This window comes from Cervus elaphus, chromosome 7 (genome assembly GCF_910594005.1).
Source record: "Cervus elaphus chromosome 7, mCerEla1.1, whole genome shotgun sequence".
Classification (NCBI taxonomy): domain Eukaryota; kingdom Metazoa; phylum Chordata; class Mammalia; order Artiodactyla; family Cervidae; genus Cervus; species Cervus elaphus.
In genome coordinates this window covers 13,953,189-13,979,359 of record NC_057821.1, presented here as the reverse complement: position 1 = coordinate 13,979,359, position 26,171 = coordinate 13,953,189, and the positions used below count along the sequence as shown (strand labels likewise).

General features: G+C 40.0%; 1 protein-coding gene across 2 annotated transcripts in view; it reads right to left on the bottom strand.

Annotated features, from left to right (window-relative positions):
* DNAH8 (dynein axonemal heavy chain 8) overlaps positions 1 to 26,171 on the bottom strand; it is a 311,786-nt gene that overhangs the window by 64,979 nt on the left and 220,636 nt on the right. For both annotated transcript variants that reach the window (XM_043907360.1, XM_043907362.1), the window contains 7 exons: positions 25,218 to 25,323; positions 23,120 to 23,372; positions 22,825 to 23,015; positions 17,885 to 18,006; positions 17,159 to 17,277; positions 14,923 to 15,125; positions 1,817 to 1,890 (listed from right to left, as the gene is read on the bottom strand). In XM_043907360.1, coding sequence (XP_043763295.1) covers positions 1,817 to 1,890; positions 14,923 to 15,125; positions 17,159 to 17,277; positions 17,885 to 18,006; positions 22,825 to 23,015; positions 23,120 to 23,372; positions 25,218 to 25,323 — 1,068 coding nt within the window. The remainder of the gene's footprint in view (positions 1 to 1,816; positions 1,891 to 14,922; positions 15,126 to 17,158; positions 17,278 to 17,884; positions 18,007 to 22,824; positions 23,016 to 23,119; positions 23,373 to 25,217; positions 25,324 to 26,171) is intronic.

Here is a 26,171-nt window from a genome sequence, read left to right as displayed (position 1 = left end):
TTAAAAAATTTATTTGTTTTTAATGGAAGGATAATCGCTTGACAACGTTGTGTTGGTCTCTGCCATCCATCAACATGTGTCAGCCATAGGTATACATACGTCCCCTCCCTCTTGAGCCTCCCTCCGCCTCCCACCCCAATACTAAATCTTATTCTTTGTCATCACTCCTCCCAGATGTTCCTGAAACCACAAAGTTTATTAAGCACTACCTAAATATTGATAAAATCTTAACATGTCACATAACCATCACAGTTCTATAAGAACATAGTTTACTAGCCAGCTGATGATTTGATATACTTTATGCAACAAGATCAAGTAAATACAGCTACAAGTTATTGAGCTCAGTATACATATGGTAAGGCATATATATTATGCCTTATACTGCAAGAGAAAATACAACTCAGATTGGCTTAAACAGCAAAGGGGACTTTTTGGTCTAGACAACCAGACTGTCAAGAAGACGAACTTCATGGTCAGAACTCTGGGTCCTTGTGGATCCAGTTACTCTCTGATTCCCTGCTCTGAATTCCACAATGTCAGCTTTATCCTAAATCTTTCAAGTGATAATGTGGTTGTACCTGTTCATGCTTATTGTTGGTGTTATTGTTGTTATTTGTTTTGTTTTGTTTTTGCCTATGCCACATGGCATGTGGGGTCTTAGTTCCTCAACCAGGGATCGAACGCACACCCCCTGCATTGGAAGCTCGGAATCTTAACCACTAGACAGCCAGGGAAATTCTGTTTGTTTTTTTTTATGATGCCAATATTATCAATATTTATCCCACCTTGAGATGCAGAACACAGAAGTTATTTAAAAAAACTAATATTCCAAAGAAAGTTAATGTGAATGCTGTATTCAAATTTAAAAGCTTCTCACTCATGGAAACTAAAGAAATTATTTAAGGCCCAAAGTCAAATAGTCAGATCATTCAACAGACTGAATCATTTTATCTGAGTAAAAATAATTATATATAATAGCTTTGGTATATATAAATTAAATACCATATATTATTGAATTTAATTAACTGATAAAGATTAAGGCTTAGGGCACTTGAGAATTAATGGTTAGCCTGAAAACTTGATGACCCAGAGTTTTAGCCCATTAACCCTCTCCAGTCATTAATTCCCAGGGAAAAGTTGATAGGGACATTATAAGATCAAAAGCTTAAAAATAAACCAAGATCTTATTTTATTTTTATAAATGGTGCAATTTCTTATTGCTGCTGAAACTGCTATCAACCAAGCTTTTCTAGAAAATTAATGTCCTGTGTATTTATTAGGTGTGATGAAAAATATTTCTCAACATTCCATCCAGCTTGCAATTTTCAGTAAAAATTGTTATCAATATTTAAACATAACACCCTCAAATATTTCTTATTTGCCTGAAACTACCCACTAATGAAAAATGAAAGGCTCACTTTAACCGAAAATTGAAATTTGACTGTCTCAATCTGTCACTTCTTAAGCACTATCTATTAATATTGATCATGACATTCTAAGACTGCTAGAGCTGCATTCTTTATGAACTAGAAAGTGTGTCTGCCAAATTACCAAAAAATATTTAGTGAAAATATAAGTGGAGCATATGCTCTAGAAAATGGAATAAGTATTTTGTGGGGATGTCAGGAGCCAACTAGCTGGAGGTTCAAAATCCTTAAGTAATCAAAGTCTACTCTATATGCATAAATGAAAATGGAAAATTGAGCATCACAGGAATAACACTCTACCCATCACGGAGGTGGTGCTAGGTAGACCAGATGGCCAGAGGAATCGTATCAAGAATGTTGCATGAAGAGGAGTTTCCATTGCTACATACCTGCTGCATTGACATCTGAATCAGCTTTCGAGCATGTACTTCTTGTCCTTGGCCCATTGAGATAGTTCTGCATTCTGTAACACAGAAGGATCACTGTGATAAAATGTAAATTTTATAACAGGATTGGGATGAAAAATTAATTTCTGAATTGTCATAGCCTCCCTCCCTCTATGGCTTCTAAGGAAATTCTGTTATTCAAATAAGTCTGGCTTTTGGTTGTGTTGATGAGAGAAAGGAGTGGAGCAGCCCGGAAGCACGACGTGGCAAGGGAAGGACAAGGAGAGAGAGACAAAAGGCACGAGGCAGAGCTGTTAAAGAGTTCTGGGGTCTCTGGAGATAATGAGCAGACAGACTGATGGGGACAGGCAGCTGCAATGCTATCACAGGTATTTAGAAGGAAAGAGGATTTTTTAGTTTTGCTCTATGTCTTGACTAGAATAATTTTTTGGTGTTTTAGCAGATGTTTCGGTAAAGATTGGATACCAATCTTTTTATTCTTTTGTGATGTCAAGCTTGCAGTGTTTTGTCTGTCTGTCTGTTCGGGTTTTGTTTGCCTATTTGTCCATTTTCTGAGATGGAACTTGTAGCAATTCATCCCCATGAGGACTATATTCAGAGGTAACTGCTCCTCAGGATCAAATCCTCTTGGAACTGAGAAAAAGGAACCTGAAGAAAAAGTGGAAACCACTCCAAGATTAGAGATGTGATAATAATTCAGCAGAATATACACTATTCAGGCTCATTAGTGAATTTGATGTCCTAGGAGGAGAACCACACTTGTGCCTGTCCTATGAATTCACTAAACTGTAGAAGTCTCTGAATCATACTTGGGAAACTGGAATTAGAAATTAACTTTGAAGTAAGCTTCTGTGGACCCAGGTCTTCTTTTAGAGGCTAGATCTCTAGAGGCACAGGGGAAGGAAGTCAGTGGAGACGCTATGAAGCAATGCATGCTTTTGACTTACTCTACTGGGATCAGCCTGAATCCTCAGAAAGATGGGCTGCTGTGGTTGGGCAAACAATGAGGCTGATTTGGAAACTGCTTGTAGAAGCTACAGAGAATGAGAGAAATTCATAGGCTGGAGACAGAAGTATGTCAGGAGCCAGGGAAGAAGCTGCCAGGGCACACCATTTAAAACACAGCACCATGGGGTTAATGGCCAGAGATTCCATGAGTACTGGTAGGGTGTAGCGTTAGAATTATTTGTGGACTCAGGGTCACAAGGTGGAACTCGGCAGTGTGTGTCTGAGAGAGGACTGGCGGAGCGCTGCTTGAAGAACCAGGAACTGCAACTGTCCACAGGTCACTGAACATAGCTGGATTCTCCCAGCAAAGCCCTCATGAATCTCTCCTGCTCAAGGGGAACTAGGCACTGTTCCCAGGGCATCTGAGAAGAACCCACAAACCCTATAAAAGAAGAAAGGGAAAGTGGAACTGGAATGGGAGGAGCCTCTGAATTGTACAAAGAGACACTAGTCTCTCTTGTTCTGGAAGAACCCACAAGCGTTAGGTAGGCCAATGGAGGACGGTGTGATACGGACAGTAAGTATTGACATACGAGCGTGAGCCATAATCTATCTCCTCTGCCCTTCCAACTCTTCTGAGATACACTGTTTAAAAGGAAGAACTGGTTTTTGTTCAGGGGTAGCCTGAGTTTCTTATCTCGACCTGGGTAAGAGGTCAAGAAGATACTTAAAGGCATCCCTTCAAAGCAAACCCAGAGTCTGAATGTGACCCCTTCTGGATGCCTACACTCTCATTCCCCTAGTCCATCACCTCATGCCTGTATTCTTGCAGGAGCCTACTAACTGGTGACCTCTCTTCCACTCTTTCCCCTACTAGCTATTCTTCCCGCAGCAGACAGAGTATTTGATTGAATCCTGAATCAGATTATGTCCACCCACTGCTCAGAAACATCCGACGGCTTCTCATTTCATTCTGTCCAAAATCCAGAAACCAATTCAAATTCCGACCTCTATGACCCTACACAAATGGGTCCCATTGATCCTGCAATCTACACACACACACACAAACACACACACACACTTTTTAGGATCCCACCACCATTCATTCACTCTTCTCCAACTGCGCGGGCCTCCTCCCTCATGTCATCTGAGGTGATTTTACTTCTTTTCCAGTGTGAATGCCATTTATTTCTTGTTTTGGTCTGACTAAAACTTCTAATACAGTGCTGAGCAGAAGTGCAAGTAGACTTTCTTCTCTTGCTCCTGATGTTTTTGGGAAAATATCTGATCTTTCAGCATTAAGTATGATGTTAGCTGTGGGTTTCTATAGGTGCCCCCTCACCAGGTTGAAGAAGTTCCCTTTTATTCCTAGTTTGTTGAGGGCTTTCATCATGAAAGAATGTTGGGGTTTTTCCAATGCTTTTTCTGCAACAATTGAGATAACCGTGTGATTTCTGTTCTTTATTCTATTAATATGGGGTATTACATTGATTAATTTTCATATGTTGAACCAACCTTGCATTCTTGGGGTAAATCCACTTGGTCATGGTGTAGAATTCATTTTATGTGGTGCTGAATTCAATAGCATTTTGTTGAGAACTTTTGCTTTTATATTCAGCAGGATATTGGCTTCCTTCTACTGTCTTTGTCTAGATTTGGTAGTAATATGGTCTCATAGAATGAGTTGGAAAGTAATCTCTCCTCTTTTATTTTTTGGGAAGAACTGGTGTTATTCATTAAACATTTGGTAGAATGTGAAGGCATCTAGTCCTGGATTTCCTACAAATCAATCTTTTTACTTCTTAAAGTTCTATTCGGGTTTTCTATTTCTTCCTTAGTCAATTTCAGTAGTTTTCTCTTTCTGCTAATTTGCCCATTTCACCTAGGTTATCTAATTTGTTGGCATTATTGTTCATAGTATTCTGTATGATCTTTTCTATTTTTTCAAGTCAATAGCAATGTCCCCTGATAAAAGAAAATTTTACATATTGAGATATGGGAAAGTCATTCTGACTTATACATGAGTTTACTTGAACTTTATGCTACTAAAACAGCCTGTTTGTGGCCTATCAAACATACATTGTACATCAGCTCTAACTGTCAGAGAAAAGGGTACATTGACCAGAATTAAAGAATGTGTTAAAAATAAAAATTTTATAAATTCTTCCCTTCCTGAGATGTCAGTGCCAGTACTTCTTCAATGATGAGGCTTCCTTTCCAGGTGTCGAGGTATACTGACTTGCTATGTACTTGCTAACCTGTTTTTCTTGAAACTTTGAAGGAATGTATCCTGACTTGTTTGATGTTCTTTGTTCTGACAAGATATGAAACTATGCCGAAACCCATGCTTCTCTGCAGCAGCTCCTCTGACTTATCTGAGAGCTGCCAGTCCTCAGTTTGGCTCAAATAAAATTCTTTTCGATTCCTATTATAGTTTGTTCATTGATTATTTTCATTGACATCCCTCTTTCATTCCTGATTTTAATTATCTTAAGTCTTCTCTCCTTTATTCTTGGTTGGCTAGGACAAAAGTTTGTCAATTTTGTTGATCTTTTCAAAGAAGATACACTTGGTTGATTGATTCTTTGTTGTTTTTCAATCCTCTCTTGCATTTTTTTTCATTCAAATATGTATTATTTCCTTCCTTTTGATTGCTTCGGGTTTAGTTTGCTCTTCTTTCCTTGGTTTCTTAAAGTGGAAGCTTCAGTTATTGATCTGCAATCTTTCTTCATTTTTAAAATAGGTGATAAATATTTGATAAATTTCTGAATAGTGTGGAAAAACTAGATTGATTGACACTGGAATAGTGAGGAAGCTTTGCACTTGAGGAAGTTCAAAAGACAAAGACCAGTGAGAGAAGAGGCAGTGCAGACTGAATTTCCAGAGAGAGTAGGGAAAGCTGCCAGGACATCATGATGGGGACTGCCAAGAGAAGGAAGGATTCAGAGGATGTTGTGGAAATTGTTTTTGCAGGTATTGCAGCATAATTGTCCTTTGGTGGTATGGGATGTTTTGGTTTTCTGGTTTGCGGACTTTTTTTTTTCCCCCTTTTTTTGCTGCTTGGTTACATTTGAAAGACCTTTAGTAAGATTTCAACTGCTTTTCTATTTCTTCCCAAAATTGAACTTGAGTGTCTTCCACATCTCCTCTTTTTAAAATTTTTAAAAAATCAAATTAAACAATATAGGTTTATAGTGAAAGCTTTGTAAAATACAGGAGACTACAAAGAAGAAAACAAAAATCACCAATATCCTTCCAGAGAGATCTACATTCTAATCTTCTCAGTGCACAATCCACAATCACTTACCCTCATTTCAAAATTCAAAGCACTCTGAAAACTGACAGCTTTGCCACAAAATCACTTTGGTGGTAAAAGCTGACCTGAATGGATATGAGCCTATTTATAGTCTTTATTTATCCCTATCTTTATAAATATTAATACTTTCATCTGCAATGTATTATATAATACATGAAATATTACCTTTCTAAAAGCTGGACAATTCTAATTTCTGCAGTGTATCTGACTGCAAGGGCTTTGAGTAAGAGATTACAGACCTATCCATATTAAAAATTATATATATATGTACAATAATACATATACATGTCATTTTATATATCTACTTCTTAACAGTATGTTGTATTTTATTGTCATTAAGCATTACTGATAAACAGTTTTTAATGGTAGCACAATGTTCCATCATATTAATGCATTCTTGTCAAGTTAGCCACTATCCTTTTGTATATTTGAGAGATTTCTAATTTTTTAATATTATAAATAGCACTAGACTTAACATCCTTGTAAATGAATCTTAATGTGCATCTCTCAGTTTGTTTTTATGATAAATTTGTATGTGTAGAATAGTTGGGAAAAAGCACTCAAACATTTTAAAGATTCATGGAAAAGGACTGCCAGTGTCTCCAGCTGAAATAGGATGTTGCAATTCCCAACCCACACTTCCACCTTTTCTTTGGAAACTAGGCAGGGCCCTGTGGAGCCCTCCCAGATACAAAAGTCTCTCCTAGTCCCCCATTTCTTGTCTGTAAGAAAAAGGCTTCAGCCTTCCAGACCTTCCCTGAGTTCCAAAACGCAAATTCAAACAGTTACTGATTAGGGAAGTGAGGAAATGCAGAAACAAAAGAAAAGCAGTCTGAAACAGTGCAGGACTTCCCTAGTGGTCCAGTGGTTAAGAATCTGCCTGCTAATGCTGGGGACATGGATTCAATCCCTGATATCTGGGAAGAACCCACATGCTGCAGGGCAAGTAAGCCTGTAGCGCCACAACTACTGAGCCTGTATGCTGCAACTGCTGAAGTCTGCACACCCTAGAGTCCATGCTCCGCAACCAGAGAAGCCATGACAATGGGAAGCCAGTGCATTGCAACTAGAGAGTAACCCTCACTCGCCATAACTAGAGACAGCCCACATACAGCAACAAAGATCCAGAGCGGCCAAAAGTAGTAAACTATAGCTCAGAGATAAAGAGTCGTAAGGGATATACATAACGATATATCTTGGAGTTTTTCTTACAGGAACTATTACCCCCACCTAAGCAGAGGATGCTAACTTCAGGCTGAACATATTGTTCCTGGAGCACCACCCTGTTACCTCACCACCAACCAATCAGAACAAAGTCCTACGTCCTGCAGCCCTCACCCCAAATTTTGCTTTTAAAAACTCTTCTCTGAAAACCATCAGGAAGTTTGGGTCTTTTGAGCATAAGCTACCCATACTCCTTGTTTGGTCCTTGCAATTAACCTTCCTCTGCTCCAAACTCTGACCTTTCAGTTTGTTTGGCCTCACTGTGCATCAGGCACATGACTTTGGATTCAACGGCAATTTGTGTTTTAATTTTACTTGTGGCACTTTTGACACACCAAAGTTTTAAAACTTCATCCAAACTTCTTTTCCTCTGGTTTTGGATTCTGGTATTATGGTTAAAGAAATCTTAGCCACTCAGTAGTATCAATATATTCTTTTATAGTTTTTAAAACCTTTTAAAACCTTAATCAACCTAGAATGTACTTTAGAGTTTAATCTGAGGTAAAATTCTTGCTTTCTTCTAAAGTTAACCTGCTATGGCAACACTGTTTATTGACTAACCCATTTTTCTTCCACTGATTTGAAATGTGAATCTCATCACAGGCTAAGCTATTGTATATACTAGAGTCTAATTTGGGCCCTTTCATTTTGCTCTATTGATCTGTTTATCTACTCTGAGCCAGTTCCTCACTGATTAAATTATTGCAATTTGATAAAGTTTAGAAATCTGATTGGGCTTGTTCTCCACATTATTCTTTTTCCTTTTTCAAGCTGTCTTGGCTATTGTTGTCCATTTATTACTCTAGATGATCTAAGATCCCTCTACTATCCAATTAGGGGAAAAATGATGTTGGAATTTCAATTAGACTTGTGTTCAATTTATAGATTAATTTAGAGACTATTGACATCTTTACAATATTGAATCTTTATAATGGGAATATGCTTTAACTCTCCATTTAATCTATCCTACTTTCATGTCTTTAAGAAAGTTTTATAGTTTTCTTCTAATAGGTATTCTAAAGATTATTTCTCAGTTTTATTTTTATTGAGATACTGAATGGGATTTTTACATTTTATTTTAGAAGAATGTTTCATTGATTTTTAAATATATATTTATTTTTGTGACCAGCCACCTTACTAAAATACCCTGTTAAATCTAATAGCTTTTCAGTTGATTCATTTGTGTTCTTTAGTTAGACAATTACACTATCTGAGAATAATGGTGGCTTTTGTCCCTCTTTTCCAGTAGTTATATCTTTTATTTATGATTCTTACAAAACATTAGCTATATCCTCCACAGTAATACTAAATGAGAGTGGTGATAGCAGACATCTTTATCTTGTTCCTGACTTTAATGGGCATCATGTCTCTAGTTGTTCATCAGAAAGCATGAAGCTGTTTGAAGTTCATATTCACTATCATATTGATACAATATTCTTCTGTTCCCATTTTTCAAAGCCAAATACAAATGCTGAATTTTTATAAAATGCCTTTTTAGCAATTATCAAGGTAATAATATGACAGCATAAGGAAAAAGTCTCTCACTTGTTGTGATGAGATTTCTTAATACTGTTTCTTTCTCAGATTTGCCCATGCATCCTACTTGATCAAGGCATGTTGCTATTTTTTGCATTTTTAAAATATTATGCTGAATTCTTCCTGCTTGCACTTAGATTAAGGTCCTTCAGTCAGTTCAGTCGCTCAGTCGTGTCCAACTCTTTGCGACCCCATGAATCGCAACACGCCAGGCCTCGGGTCCATCACAAACTCCCAGAGTTTACTCAAACTCATGTCCATCGAGTCGGTGATGCCATCCAGCCATCTCATCCTCTGTCGTCCCCTTCTCTTCCTGCCCCCAATCCCTCCGAGCACCAGGGTCTTTTCCAATGAGTCAACTCTTCACATGAGGTGGCCAAAGTATTGGAGTTTCAGCTTCAGCCTCAGTCCTTATAATGAACAGCCAGGACTGATCTCCTTTAGGATGGACTGGTTGGATCTCCTTGCAGTCCAAGGGTCTTCTCCAACACCTTTACATTTATATTAATAAGTAGGATCAATCTGTGGTTTTCTTTCTTTGATACAGTAACTATCTTGGTCTGTTTCTGATATCAAGATAATGCTATTCCCTTAAAATACAGAGGAAAATGCATCCTATTTTCCTATGTTGTGAAAAGGAATATAGCAAAGTTTTAAAGGACCTACCAAAAAACCATTCAAGTTCAGAGTCTTTGCTGAGGTAATAATTTTAAAACTTCTAATTTTCCTCATCTTAATTATTGGTCCATTCAGGTTTTTCAACTTTTTCCAAGAAACTTTCATAAATTTTCTTTTTCTACTTTAATGAGATTTTTAAACTTTTTTTTTCCCGTAACTACATATTATTATCTTATTACTTTTTTCATTTGTATATACTTTTACTCATTTTCTCATTCTTATTTTTGTTTGCTTGCATGTTCAGTCACTTCAGTTGTGTCTGACTCTTTGTGACCCTATGGACTATAGCCCACCAGGCGCCTCTGTCCATGGGATTCTCCAGGCAAGAATACTGGAATGGGTTACCATGCTCTCCTACAGGGGTCTTACCGATTCAGGGATCGAAACCTCATCATGTGTCTCCTGCACTGCAGGCAGATTCTTCACCGCAGAGCTGCCAGGGAAGCCCCATTTTTATTTGTAAGTTTATATTTTATTTGTCCTCTTTCATTCATGCTTGGATTTTATTTTCAAATCCATTCTTCCTCTCCTTCACCCAAGCTCCTAGTAGGATTTTTCTCATGCTAAACCTATCTGTTTACTGCTTCTTTCCCAGGCACCCAGTGCTTTTGTGCAGAATTTATCTTCTCTGAATTTCTCAACAGAGAGCCTGACAGGTTCCATAGTGAGAAGTTTTCCTTTTTTTTTTTTTTCTATGAAAACCTATTTGATTTGTTCCCATCCCTCAAGTTGCTGTCAGGTAACTTGCTAATTCATCCACTAAAGGCAGTGAGAGGGAATGAAAGAAAGAACGCTGACAAGGGATTTGGGAGCCCTGAGATTAAGTCCGGAATTATCTGCCACCAACTAGTTCTCTGGCCTTATCTCCAGACCTTAGTTTCCTCAGCTGTAAAACGAGGCACTTGAATCCCAGGATTTTTCAGAATTTTGTGTACCTTGAGCATTTTATGATTATCTATTATTCAAATAAAACATCTCTAGTTGAGACTAGAGTAATATGTCATTCTGTCTACATAATAGTTTCATTTTACAGCTATTTGGGGAGTTTTTAACCCAAATCAGTGAACAGAATGATGCTTCTTAACATTCCTTAAAAACATGAACAAAGAGTTTTTTATAAACATCATTGGTTCCTTCCATGTTAAAATTAAATCTAATGTGTTTCCTAACAAAGCAACCAATAGAAGATTGAACAATTGCTGGAAAAACTAAAGAAGTACCAAGAAATGGAATCACCAAATTGCCAAGCAAAGTAGTATGATACTATGCAATAATACTAGGTGGTAGCACTGTTCTTGCCTTATGTATTTATTTAAAGTTATAATCTCTCCCAAAGGAGACAAAATTGAATTATTTTCTTATTTCTGTTCTTACACCAATGTCCTAGACAACAGCATTGTTTTGAGGTAAATTTGAAATGGTAACTTCAATGGGAATTGCCCTTCTTCTAGGAAGAGTATCCCCTTCTAAGACATGCCCCCAACTCTAGGCTCCATATATGTGGTTCTTGCTATGAACCCATTTACACAGCAACAGTTCATTGATTGGCCCAGAAAGGATCACATGATCAAAGCAAGACCAATGAGTTTCTTCCTTGGGTATTTGGATCTGGGACCAAGAGAGTAAGAGGAGTTTGCCTGGGTGAAACCAAATGGGGCCATCCAAGGTACAAAAGCCCCTCTGTGTTTCCCATTTCTTGTTTGTAGAAAAATGCTTTAGTCTCTTAGGCCATCCCTGAGTTCCAAAAGGCAGACTCAGTTCAGTTCAGTTCAGTCACTCAGTCGTGTCCGACTCTTTGCAACCCAATGAATCGCAGCACGCCAGGCCTCCCTGTCCATCACAAGCTCCTGGAGTTTACTCAAACTCATGCCCATCAAGTCGGTGATGCCATCCAGCCATCTCATCCTCTGTTGTCCTCTTCTCCTCCTGCCCCCAATCCCTCCCAGCATCAGGGTCTTTTCCAATGAGTCAACTCTTTGCATGAGGTGGCCAAAGTATTGGAGTTTCAGCTTCAGCCTCAGTCCTTCCAATGAACACCCAGGACTGATCTCCTTCAGGATGGACTGGTTGGATCTCCTTGCAGTCCAAGGGACTCTCAAGAGTCTTCTCCAACACCACAGTTCAAAAGCAGCAATTCTTCAGCACTCAGCTTTCTTCACAGTCCAACTCTCACATCCATGTATGACTACTAGAAAAACCATAGCCTTGACCAGACGGACCTTTGTTGGCAAAGTAATGTCTCTGCTTTTTAATATGCTATCTAGGTTGGTCATAACTTTCCTTCCAAGGAGTAAGCGTCTTTTAATTTCATGGCTGCAGTCACCATTTGCAGTGATTTTGGAGCCCCCCAAAAATAGTCTGACACTGTTTCCACTGTCTCCCCATCTATTTCCCAAGAGGTGATGGGACCAGATGCCATGATCTTAGTTTTCTGAATGTTGAGCTTTAAGCCAACTTTTTCACTCTCCTCTTTCACTTTCATCAAGAGGCTCTTTAGTTCCTCTTCACTTTCTGCCATAAGGGTGGTGTCATCTGCATATCTGAGGTTATTGATATTTCCAAAAGGCAAACTCAAGCAGTTACTAATTAGGGAAGTGAGGGAATACAGAAACAAAGGAAGAGCAGTTGAGAAAGAAAAGTAATGATAGCTTCAACAACAATCCTAACTTCTCCTCAGGACTTCCCCAGCAGTCCAGTGGTTGAGACTCCCACTGCAGAGGGCATGGGTTTGATCTCTGCTTGGGGAACTAAGATCCCACATGCACATGATAAAGTCAAAAAACAGAACAGTCTTAGTTCCTCCTTAAGGAATATATATAACAGTCTGATGACTATCTTTGAGATGTTAGGAACCAGCTAAGACCCTTGCCCAGATGGAGGGTGTATGACTACATGTAGTCCACAAGTATGGAGACCCTAGACTGGCTGGAACCAAAAGGCTGATGATTCAGAGTCCTGAAATACTACCCTTTTACTTCACTATCAACCAATCAGAAGAAAGTCATGCACCCTGCAATTTCACTCCAAATGCTGTCTTTAAAAATACATTCCTCAAAGTCTTTTGAGCATGAACTGCCTATTCTGCAGATTATATGGCACCTGCAATAAACACTGTGGGCTTTCCAGGTGGTGCTAGTGGTAAAGAACCTAACTGACAATGCAGAAGATATAAGAGATGCAGGTTCAATCCCTGAGTTGGGAAGATCCCCTAAAGAAGGGCATGGCCACCCACTCCAGTATTCTTGCCTGGAAAATTCTACGGACAGAAGAGCCTGGCAGGGTTGCAAAGAGTTGGACAGGGTCACATAGAGTTGGACACGACTGAAGTGGCTTAGCACAATGCGTAAACATTGTACTTTCCTTCACCACAACTTGGGTCAGTAAATTGGCTTTACTACCCGGAAGGCAGGTAGATTCAGTTCAGTAACACTAGTAGTGCTGAACTTACTGAACATGTAAGTATTGAAGCCCATGAGCCACTGAAATCCATGAATTCTGTCACATGGAGATTGCTTTGTGGTAAGACAAAAAGCAATCTATATGCAGAGAGGACATTGAAGCAACTGGACAAAAATCCACGGAGAGGTAGATATCAGAGGGATTTTCAAAGTACAAAGCTTTGAGAGAAGCACCACTCTTAGGCTGATACAGATGACTGCATGCTGCAGTGAATACTAAAACAAAACGGCCACCTTTAAAGGTGGTTAATGAGACTTTCCAGTAGTTTTGTATGAATGTGAGAGCTGAACCATAAAGAAGGCTGAACACTGAAGAATTGATACTTTTTGAGCTATGGTGTTGGAGAAGACGCTTGAGAGTCCCTTGGACTGCAGGAGATCCAACCAGTTAAACCTAAAGGAAATCAACCCTGAGAACTGATTAGAAGGACTGATGCTGAAGCTGAAGCTCCAATACTCTGGTCACCTGATGTGAAAAGCAGACTCACTGGAAAAGACCCAGATGCTGGGAAAGACTGAGGGCGGGAGGAAAAGGGGACGACAGAGGACAAGATGGTTGGATGGCATTACTGACTCAATGGACATGACTTTGAGCAAGCTCCGGGAGATTGTGAAGGACAGGGAAGCCTGGCGTGCTATAGTGCATGGGGTCGCAAGGAGTTGGACACAATGGAGCAACTGAACAACAACAACGAGACTTAACCATGAGTATGTGCCAAAAGAACCTGGGAGCTCTTTGCATTGGGTCTCAGTGTTCAGATAGAAGAAAGTAGCTATTGAAACATGAATCCATGTAGCACACAGAATGGTGTGATGACAATGATGAGGAGGAGTGAACACAGACCATGCTACCGTAAGCTATCGGTTTACAGCAACTTTAGTGCGGACGTGGTAAATACTTGAAGATCACTAAACAAATTTTATATTATGCTTATTCTAACTAGATAATAAATTCAAGGTTTTATTTTATAGAGTAGATTTAGGGATTCACAATCAATCACTTTCATAATCCTTATAAAGACATAAATGAATTGCTCCTACAAGATATAGGTATAGAGATCTGAACTTAGAAGATTCCAAAAGGCAGTTCCAACAACATTCAGATTTTCAGAGTATTCAGAGAAAACTGCCCTCCTATAAACAGCCATCCTAGAAGAGAATGGCTCAATCATGATGCTTTGCATCATTCAGGTACTTCTTCTTTAGTCCTGTTGACTCACACTTATATGTTTGTAACTCCTTACCCTACCTTCTTCCCCCAGAGTAACTTTCCTTCTCTCCCACACGATCCCCTAATTTTTATCTATTTTTAGATACTACTCAGAATATCATCACGCTTCCCTCCATACCCCATGCCATCTGGGCAGCTCTGGATCTTATCGCTGGGCATGTCCTTACCTCTGCTGCAGCAGTTTGTCACGCTGCCTTCTATTACCTGTTTACATGTCTGTCTTTCCCAGCTATGCTGTATTCACCTATGTACTCCGTGAATCTAGCACACTGCCCATACTCAGGGGTTATTGAATGAAAGTATCAATGAACGAATCCTTAAATTACTTTGCATTATTACAAGGGTTACATTTTTTCAATTTGTGACAAAACAGGCTTTGTTATAAGTTTATACAGACACAGCAATAAAATTTGCTATTGAATGTTCATTCTTGCCAGTCTGCTATCCATGTGGTATGGACAACTGATGACAACTTTAAAAAAATCAGTACATGATGGATGAGTATGTTCCTCTCTGCACAAAGATATCTATACCCTCCCTCTAGGAGATCTAAAAATGGGGGAAAGAAGAAGTTTGATAATTTTTCTAACTCAGTTTTATGAATATATTTATAAGAACCGGCTATAAAATTATGAAAGGAAAAAACTGAAGCAAAAACATAGAGGCTTTGCTAAATTTCATAGATTGCTGTTCATACCCAGCTTCAGTTTCTTGGCCAGTGCGTCAATTTGAATTGTGGGATCAGATCCCATGGATAGAAAACATATCAGAGGTGTTCTCGTATCACTTTCTTCCCAAGTTTTCTCCAGATTTAAGATAACCGGTTCTGTGTACTTTTCCTCCAAAGAATCTGCAATATACTTTCTTGCTTGAAAAACAGTACGGTCTGGGCACCAAGACCTAGAAATGCAAACAAGTCAGAGGAAATAAATTCAGATTTTTAAAATTCTATTTAGTTCTAAGCACTTAAAGAACACATAGTTAATTAGCAAACGGATAACAAGCTAATCCTCCTTTATGCAGATATGTGTAAGATGGACGGTGAGCTTTTCAGTCCTCGGATGAGCGCAAGTTTAATCGTGTGGTTTTGATGCCAGGCATTGGCAAGGAGCAGGACAGAGTCAGTTCTGTTGCCAATCTAGAAGGGAACTTAGAAATCAGTTGACTTCCAAGTGTCTCATTTTCAGGAGAAGCAGTGACTATTCTGAATTTTTTAAAAATAAATTCCTGTTAGGTTTTTTAAAAATCTATTTATTTATTTATTTGGCTGTGATGGGGCTTATTTGCAGCACATGGGATCTTTTTTTAAAAAAAATTTATTTTTGGATGCACTGGGTCTTTGTTGCTACATGCAGTCCTTCTCGAGTTGCAGCGAGCAGGGGCTACTCTTCAGGCCTCTCATTGCAGTGGCCTCTCTGGAGCACAGGCCCTAGGCCCGTGAGCTTCAGCAGCTGCAGCACACAGGCTCAATAGTTGTGGTGCATAGGCTTAGCTGCTCGTGGTGTGTGGGATCGTCCTGGATCAGGGATGCAACCCATGTCCCCTGCATTGGCAGGTGGATTCTTATCACATGGGATCTTTGGGGCACACAGGATCATTTGAGTTGAGGCCTATGGGATCTAGTTCCCTGACCAAGGAATCAAACCCAGGTCTGGGCATAAGAGTGTGGAGTCTAAGCCACTGGACCATCAGGGAGGTTTTAATTAGCTACTTAAAACACACACACACACACACACACACACACACATCAGTGATTATCCCTAGTAACTAGGCTATCAACTCCAGGTAAGCAATTACTCGTTCAAACAAACACACAGGAGTGTATTCACTCTTCAGTGGATATTTATGGAGTAAATACATCAGGGCGTGCTCCTGAGGCCAGGGACACAGCAGGGATGCAAGAGGAGGTGTCCTCGGCTGCTCCAGTACACGATGGGATCTGGCCGGCTGCACACTGGGAGCTCTGCAGTCTTCAGAGGGAGATAATGTGTCAAAGGTGACAGAAGTTGCTTGATTCACAAGCATTTATTAATATTAATACCGTCCATATAGCCTACACTGTAGCAGGTTCTATACACTGTGACTCATTAAATAAATGTCATTTGATATTTCTGGATCATAGTCAAGTGCTATGGTTTCTCATTGGTTAGTAGATTGCGTTATTCTTTTTACACAGATTCAATTTTCAAAGGATGGGTGAAAGAGACACAAAACAAATAATTGTTCTGTCCTGAGGTCACCACTGCTGACAGTTCTGATCACTCTCAAAGAGTGACAATATCTAGGAAACAACTTTTTCTAAGAAAACTCGGCCGTGTAACCTTAGATAAGGTTACTTAACTACTCCAAAATAATAATCCTACATCTTTTTGTTAATCTTTTGGTGGTTTCATCCTCCCCAGCTCCACCCTCCTGTCTTGTCCATCACACACACACACACCCCTTCCAATACAGAAGCCTTCTTTGAGCTACTGCATACTGAGAAAACATGAAAAGTGAGAAGAAAAAGAAAAGAAAAAAAAAATCAACATCCATTTCAAACTCTTGCTTCCATTTCAACAGCTACAACACCATTTATACGTTTTAATAGTGCAATCTTCTTGGTTTTAGCTTAAAAATTACCTTGTAACTCTGTGAGATCTACTCTTTTACAGAAGTAAATTCAATAATAAATGATTTACTCAGTGGTAAATGGTGACCAAAGTGAATAGTAAAAACATTTTCATATGTGTTTTGCTAAAAGCACTATCATTAATACATTGTTAACATATGCCCTTCACCATTTTTATTTGCCATCCAAAACTCCACTTTGGAAGCATAAACATCCATTACAGTCACTACTGGGACACAGCGAAGTAAACTCACTGAGGTGGGATCTATAATTTGACACTATGATGAGTGATGCTTCTAGGCCTGATAATACCTGCTCTCACCTGATAAGTAAAAGTTTGCGGCAGGTATCCAGCGAGTCATTATATCCATCAGGGATGATTTCCTCCTCTGGAGCATCTTTATCAAACCAACTTTTCCACCCTTTCTCATTACGAGATATCTAAAATAAACAAACTAATTACCAACCCTCAGGAATATATGCAATTAAAATTAAACAACATAAAAAGGTCATTCTTTACAGGTAGATAATTTTTTAAACATAACCACACTGTTTTACATTTTTCTTCAGAACCAATGACTCAAATAGCTTGGATATCAATATTCCCTTTCAGTTTCCCCATTGCTTTTCTACATTATTCACTAAAATGAGGACCATGTATCAATTACACTCAATGACTGGACAGGAAAAACCACAGACCAGGGTTTCTCAACCTTGGCCCCATGAGCATTCAGGGCCAGGTTAATCTTATGTTGTGAGGGGCTGTCCTGTGCATTGCAGGATGTTTCGCAGCATCCCTGGCCTCTCCCCACTCGTCACCAGAGCACCTTTGCCTCTAGTTCGTGGCAATCAAAAACGTCTCCAGAATTGTCATATGTACTCTGGGGTGTGCACCAAGTTGCCTTAGAACAACAGCCACAGTTGTCTTAAAGCTGCATTATTGTGTCAGCTCCACTGGTTCAAGGGCTTGTCACCAGGAGGCCCCAATTTAAATGACCCAGGTGTGTTTGGGTTTACAGATCTATACTTTTTTCTAGTCCTTTATTACCTGGTTCATAATTTCTGCAAACTGTGGAAGTTTACTCAGTTCCACAAGATTCAGCCAGGTCATATCGAGGATCCAGCGAAATGGCTTAGGAGGGCAGGCTTTCAGATCCAGAGCTGCTCCCCCTGGGAAAAGGCGTGAGCAGGAATCAGGTCAGCTTGCGCTCCATATTTTAGAAATTTATTTTCAAATTAAGAAAAAAAATCCAGATAACCATATCACACACAAAAATGGGAAAGTTGGAAAATAATCACATTACAGAAAATGTGGTTATCTTTTTGGGTACATTTCCTTCAAGTCTAAGTGATTTATACCATCTTATACAGATAGCAACTCCCTGTCATTTTTCCCTGCAAAGAATTTTTCTCAGGTGGTCGCAGGTGTTTGCCTTTTTATTGTTGTTAACTATTTGATATAAGTGAATAGATGGATCTCTTTATAGGTGAGTTTAAAAATCACTTCTTAGTGAAATCACTCCTCCAGAAGCTTGATATTCAATACTATTTTTTAATCAGGTCAGAAAGATGGATACAGGCATAGGGAGGGAAAAAGGAAGAAAGGAGTCTAATACATCTGTGGATTTTAAGGAAGTTTTCAAATCATTTATTCATTCATTTACTCAACAAATACCCACTGAGCCACTTCTCTGTTTCCAGAATATTCCAGGCACTAGGGATACCAAACAAGACCCCTGCTCTCACCAAATCTAGTGGAGAACGTAAGTGAATGCACTGGAACATATTTTGAAGCAAAGTGAAAGTTGCTCAGTCATATCCGACTCTTTGCGACTCCATGGACTGTAGCCTGTCAGGCTCCTCTGTCCATGGAATTCTCCAGGCCAGAATACTGGAGTGGATAGCCATTCCCTCTCCAGGAGATCTTCCCAACCAGGGATTGAACCCAGGTCTCCCGCATTGCAGGTGGATTCTTCACCATCTGAGCCACCAGCTCAGGCTTCCCCACCAGGGAAGCCCATTTTGAAAGCAAATCACCAGTTAAATGACCACATTCAATGTGACAATGTCCACCAAGAGGTATGACTATATTTTCAGTTTCAAAGTCCTCTATTGAATGTCTTTAGTAATGTTTTATCATAATTACTCCACCTCTGTTGTTTAATTCAGATGTATAGGAAATAGTGGTTCGTGAACTTTTAAATCCTATAATCCTCTTAAAGAACTCATCAAATCCCATTTCACTCATTGACTTGGGGACAGAAACAGGGGAGGTGGCGGGTGGAGGGAATCACAGGTCTCTGCTCTCCCCTCCGGCATCTTCCTGAGAAGGTGGACGACCTGGAGGACCTTCCTGTAAGTCCCTTCCCTCCACCGCGGACTCAGGGGCTCTGAGTGCCACACCGCCTCCAGAACCTGGAAATCTTCCGACGACGCCTCCATCCCCACAGGGACTCGGTGAAAGAGGAAGCCTTACCCCAGCACCATTTCTGCTAACGCTGAGTTTACCGTAGGAGAAGCAAGCCCTAGAGAAAGTCACCTGCAGATTTAAGGGATTTACTCCTCTCACGCGGGCTTCCCAGGTGGCGCTAGTTGTAAAGAATCGGCTTGCTAATGCCGGAGACATAAGAGATGAGGGTTCGATCCCTGGGTTGGGCAGATTCCCTGGAGGAGGGCATGGCAACCCACTCCAGTATTCTTGCCTGGAGAATCCCATGGACAGAGGAGCCTGGTGGGCTACAGTCCACAGGGTCACAAAGAGTCGGACACGACTGAGCAACTTAGCACGTATGCATGCAGTGCTCTAACATGGAGATAAGACATATCCCTTTTCTACTCGGTTGTAACCCCCCAACACACATACACACAATGATTTCATGTCATCATACACCTCAAAGACATCAAGAGAAGACATTTAAGTTACATAGGTGTTTTCAACATACCATGCACCTAAACTAGCCCAGAACAATCACAGCCTATCCTGTTCCCCCCAAATATCCTGGCTCTGCCACTTACAGGCTACATAAACTTGGACAAAGAACTCAATTTCTCCCAGTACCCTCTTCTGCCAAATGAGTATAATAATAGAATCCATCAGATTGATTGCTGTGAAGATTAAATAAATTAATGCATGTAGAAAGCTAACAACCCTTGCGGCCCAAAGTAAAAGCTATATAATCATGAGCTGTTATTTTGACATTAACTCTCTGTCTGTTTTGGAAGGCTTGGGTCCAATCCAACCTGCAAGGCCAGAGAAGACCCCCCCTAAGGTGTCTTTTTGTCTGTGGTTTACGACAAAAGAAAAGATGATGTCTTTCTAAAATAACCAGGCAGGGGGAACAGATGTATCAATTACTCTACAGTGCAGGATTGCCCCTGGTAGCTGTTCCATTTTTCAAAGAATTCTGACATTCTCAGTTGAAGAAGAAAGTCAAAGGCACCTTCCAGATATTGCAGAAAACAAGTAGGAATTAATACAAAAGGATGGTCACTCTTGGGAAATCAAACATTTCTGCTCTGATAAATAAGTCTTTTTTCTTTCCCCCTTAAGTACTGAGTTCAAAATGATAGAAGATATCAATGATCTAAGGGTTATGTTTGTTAACTTTGTAAAAAAAAAAAAAAGGGCATTAAAAACAAAGTTCTACCATCTTTTAAAAAATAATTTGGTCAAACTGTAAGCCAGTTTAAAATTACTACAAACGGTAGATTAAACCAGTTTTGATTTTCTAAAAAACTCTCCCTGTGTGCTGTGCTGACTGTACTTCTGACAATCCACCTACCATAAAAATCCCAAATTAACCTTCTGCAGCACGGCTCTGTTCATGCTACTTCCCTGCTCATAAAACATTCCATGACTCCCTATTGCCAAGTAAATTAAATTCAAACTCCTCTCACTGACTCTCCTGACCCTACACAGCCTGGTTCTCTCTGACCCTCCAGTTTTACGAAATGGGATCACAGATATGCTCTAACCACAGCTCAGAGGTGTAGCCTTCTTTATTTCTTCTGTGACAAATCAAATCCTCCTCACAAATTCCCACCCCAAGTCTTGCTGTGTTTCTCTGTCTCCTCTGATTTAAAGACTTTTCTGACTTTCTCTCAAAGAATCTAGTCTCTTTCGGGGAATGGCCATGGCTTGGCTGGTTGTGCTGGCCGGGGAGAGGGAGGGTGGGGTGGGTTTGTGTCTTGATGGGGAAATGCTTCAGATCTACAACCCCCTTCCCATCCCCACCCCACCTCTCCCCCGGTCTTCATCTGTCTCAGTCACAGCCTGGGATCCTCCGAGCCATGACAAATCCTATCTGGGGGCCAGATAGGCTCTTGTCCACAGAGATTGGTACTTTGTCACTAGCTACAAAGTTCCCCTGCCCTGCAACTTCTTGATTGGAACCCCAGGCCCCACAGCTGTGCACCAGCCCTCTGCATTTCCATGTCCACACTCCTGCTGCCAAACCTCAGGCTTATCCATCTATCCACTACCTTCCACCATTGACGTTGTGATGCAGTGTCCATGTTGGATGTAGCTCAGGGCAGAAGGCACTTCCCTGCCCTCTCTGAATTTAGATGAGATCATGAGTCCTCCTATAGCTAATGAAATATGAGCACAAGTGACTTGTGTGACCTTTAAGAGCCAGCACACAATTTGCCATATCATGTCCCTTTTCCATAGTGATTATGGAAAGCAATTTGGATTCCTGGGTGACCATGACAAGCAAGTCAGATATGGACAGTAAAGGAGAAGTACACTTCTGCTGTGTTGAAATTCAGGGATTGTTTTTATGACCACAAAACCTGGCCTCTCCTGACTAAAACTAGGTCCCCACCCTGACACTTCTCAAACTCGCTCTCTTTCAACCATCGTGACCAGAAATCTCTGCACACAGCAGAACTCTCAGGCTCATTTCTGACCCTCTCTCGGCTCTTACACCAAGTCCTCTGCCATTTTACTTTCATGATCTCTCCTATCTGTCTCTCTTTATATTCCCATTGTCTTCACCCTAGGATGGGAATGCGTTTCTTGTGGTTGGGAAAATTTTAACAGACTCCCTTGAACTTCATTAATCCTACACTTCTCTGCCAGAGTCACCTTCCTAAAGAACAATAAAAGGATCACATCACCACCTCACACAACCCCTTAATTTCTTACCAGATCAAGAAATCCTTCCCCTGGGAATCAAGGCTCACCAATTTACATACTCCAGTCATTTCTTTTCTCATGCTGCTCTGCTCAGCACAGAAATTCTCTTCATTTCTCCTATCATTCAATGTTCATTTCAAATGCCACTTTCTTCTTTGGGGGGAGAAGGGCAGCCAGAAAATTATTTACTAAACGACTTACCAAAGAGCAAAAAAAAAAAAAAAGAAAGAAAAGATAGGAGCATTTTCCCATGTATCAAATAACCTGGAAAACTTCACGGCTTAACCTGCAAAGGCAAATTTTCCAAGGAGCTTTTTATGATCTCACTAACCACATGCAATCACTCCCTTCTTTTAGACATAATACTTTGTTTAACTGAATTGAATGAAAATACCACTTTTTTCTCTCCTTAATCATACTTTTAACATGGAGATAAGCAATGTATAGGATTCACTTTAAATATGAAATACAAGTGTGCTTTCTTTTTAAATTTACACTCTATAACATCATTATAATCCTCTGCTTAAGGAATTGCTCTCTTGCAGTAGAAAGCTCACCCCCCGAATCACTATTTCCCCTTTTGGCATTTGAATGTCCTAATCCTAAGCAACAAAGCTCAAACTTAACTTAATGACATAACTAAAAATCGCAGAGTTAACACAGACCTGAAATAAGTCATCTTGAGTAACCAGAGCAAAACGAATAGAAATCAGGGGGGGAAAAAATGAACTTCACTTCCAATAGAATGTAATTCCTCTGTGTATTATAAGAATGGGTCTACGGGACATCAAACAGCATATCAAAAGCAATCTCCATTACATAGTACATCCACATCCCAAGCCCTTCACCTTTAATGAGAGCCTGAAACTCTCTGTGCTTCACAGTTCCTCTCTGAAGATCGATCTTTAAGGTCATGAGGAGTACAAAGAGGAACTTGTGGTTCTCGTACAAGCCTCTGACAGAATATGTAAAAACCTCGTAGGTCAGATATTCAATAATATTTGTAATTCTCTTTTGAGGCAGTGGAGACTTCTCAGACCTGCAATATGTTTTAAAAATCAAGGAAGTAAAAATCTATTTCTAAGAGAGTAGCAATACACACAAAATTTGGTGGGGGGAGGTAGTTAGGTGGTGAGGCCCCACCTGGCCATGGACTGGTCAAATAATTTCAAGAACTGGGCCAGCGAGGTCTGGTACATGATGTTGACCATGCTCATCTCCGTGATGAGGAAGTAGAGGATACTGCCGCGGGTGGCCGCAGGCCGGAACTCCTCCTGGGCAGTGTTAATCTTGACCTCCGTTTCTGCAGCTACGTGTAGTTTTTCACTGACTTCAGCGGCTGTTAGCTTGGTGGTGCGGAGGACACCAATGAGAGATTCATCATCTACCAAGGAACCTGAAAACCAAAGAGGAAAGCCGGGGAATGCAAGATGGGAAATTCGCAAAGCGAGATGCATCACTTCTCTAATCATCCCGTTAGTTTTCAACTTGACTTCTTCAAAGCCCACAGGGTACAAGGGTGAATCTTAAGACACAGAAAGGCTTCTAGTCCAGCTATCTATCCGAGGCGTCAATCTGTTCTAAACATTCCGGCCTAGGGGTTATCCAACTCTGCCTGAAAATGTGCAAAAGACAGTTCTCAAGATAGCCCACATGTCTGTTCTTCTTCAAATGTCTAAAGAAAACTCATGTCTCCCTCCGGTCCCAGTGGTTTCAGCTGTCCCTTATGTGACGGCATTGTTGCCTACTTTATCATCTTGATGGGTCCCCTCATGGCATCATGGACTTTTCCGTCCCATTTGTCTCACAGCTCAGGCTGACTCAAACATTACCCACAAGCTTACAGATGAATTGTACACTTTCTACTCCTGCTTTAGTCCAACAGTCCTTGACACTGAGAACTCTGGTCCTTCTATGTCTCTAATACGTTAGGAGATAGTGGAAGTGTCTGACCAGGAAGAAAAATGCTGATTTTAGTTTTTAGTTTCACCCTTCTTAATAGACATAAACATGTCTATGACAATAAACTCAGTTTTAAGATACAGAAAGATGCTCTGGATGTGCTGAGCTAACAGTCAGGATACCTTCAGAGAGAGATGCTCTGGCCCACCTGGGAGCAGGTGGATGTTACTGGAAGGGGCTGAGATGCTCTCATGGGCATGTTAGGTCTGTGAGAGAAGTCCAAATCATGACTAATCTCATAGGAAAGAGGTCTTGATCCAGTACGCTCTTGGCTGGATCAGGGGAGGAACCCTCAGTCAGTCCTTGCTGGTAATATTTACAATGCCCAGAGGTATCCATCCAAATGGCTGGCACAAGTCACAGACCAAGAGACAGGCAACTTTATCAGCGCAAGCAGTACAATTAAGGCAGATAAAAGACCTTTGCCATGAAGCCACCTTAAAGCGCTAGAGGCTGTTGTGAAAGTGACACTTAATGTACTTCTGGGAGGTTAAGTTTTCCCTTTTTTAAAAAAATATATATCCAGGAGTTAAGGTGCTTCTGGAAAGCATTCATTTGTTGTTGTTCAGTCGCTAAGTCTCGTCTGACTCTTTGTGACTCTGTGAACTGCAGCACACAGGGCTTCCCTGTCCTTCACTATCTCCCAGAGTTTGCTCGAACTCACGTGCATTGAGTTGAAGTATTTATTATTAGTTTGCTAATGAACAATAGAATTTAGGTTGCTGTATTTTGCCTATTACAGAACAGTATATCCCCAAATCAGGGGTTGGGACGATGGCCTGACTGCCTGGCGGTGAACCTATCCCAGCTTCTACGTGGGAGGTCCAGTCAAGTCAAGAGTGACTGAGCTCTGGCTGCTCAAGTGTCTCTGACAAGATTACACACATCAAAACCCGTTGTGGCAACAGCATTTCAAGACCAAATGAAAGAATTGATCTAAAAACAACACGAAAAAAGATGGAGCACATTAGTTTCCTTCAGGCAAGCAAATTAGCCTATTATGAGTTACCTAGCTGTATTGGGAGCCCTTATTTTTCTCAGGAGAGAGCAATTATATCAAGAAAACTGTGTTATTATCAAATGCTCAGATGCTGGTTGCTAATTTAAAAATCAGATTCCCTGCAGTCTCTCTGTAATATCTAGATGGAAATTGCCTCGCTTGTTTTTGCATTGACAACTCAACTGTTTCCTGACATCTATAATCATGAGGGCATTGAAAAGAGGGTACAAGAAATCTATCCACAATCCATTATGTGATTATTTCTTAATAACACAATACCTTTTGTAGCACTTAATTTGTAGAGGAGGTTATCTTCAAGTTCTTTCATCTTCCGCTTATTAAAAGTCACATCCTCCAAAAGTTTAACCCTCTCAGACTCTAACTCCTGTTATTTAAAAAAAAAACAAACAAAAAATATCATCAGAAGTGTAATTACCAGTTATTATGGCAAATCCAACTTACTAGTGTTTATTATTCATTTTTAAAAGTTTAAACCGAAATACCACTGAAACGACACTATCGTTAGTCAAATCTGTATTTTTGTTTCTCTCGACTGTTAAAAAAAAATTATGCCCACTAGCATTAAGTTTCCGTAGCATGTACATTGGTATGCATGGGATAACTCTGCTAAAATAATTCTGCCCAGGCTTTTTCCACCTCTACATTTATTTAAATTAGAGTGTCCCATTCTCTTGGCCCTGTTCCCAACATACCGCCCTCAGTGAGAAATGCTAACTATATTTGCAGTCAGAAGGGACAGAAACAAAGAGGCATTAAAACCAAGAAATGAACAGAATACTTAAGTTGATGGGAGCTTCTGAGTTGGGACCTGACTACAGGAACACCTGGTACTTGACCTGACATAGTCAGTTGCCAATATAAATCCACTTTCCATTGTTTTGCATCTCCTTCTATCAGAAGGGCTAAATTAGATATTTGGAGGGTATATATTTTTTTCCTACATAAGTGATGCATTCTTAAAATTATACTTTGAAAAATTTTTTTCAAACTTTCAGAAAAGTTACAGGACTGGTACCATGAACTCTCATATACCCTTCACCTAGATTCATCAAATAACATTTGGCTTTACCATTATTTCTCTTTATAATACTTATTATTACTGCTGAACTGTGTGCATGTGTCATCATCCTTCACCTTTAAAAACTGAAACATATCTCCTAGGAAACAGGACATTCTCTTATACAACCATAGTGCAATTTTCAAATTCAGAAA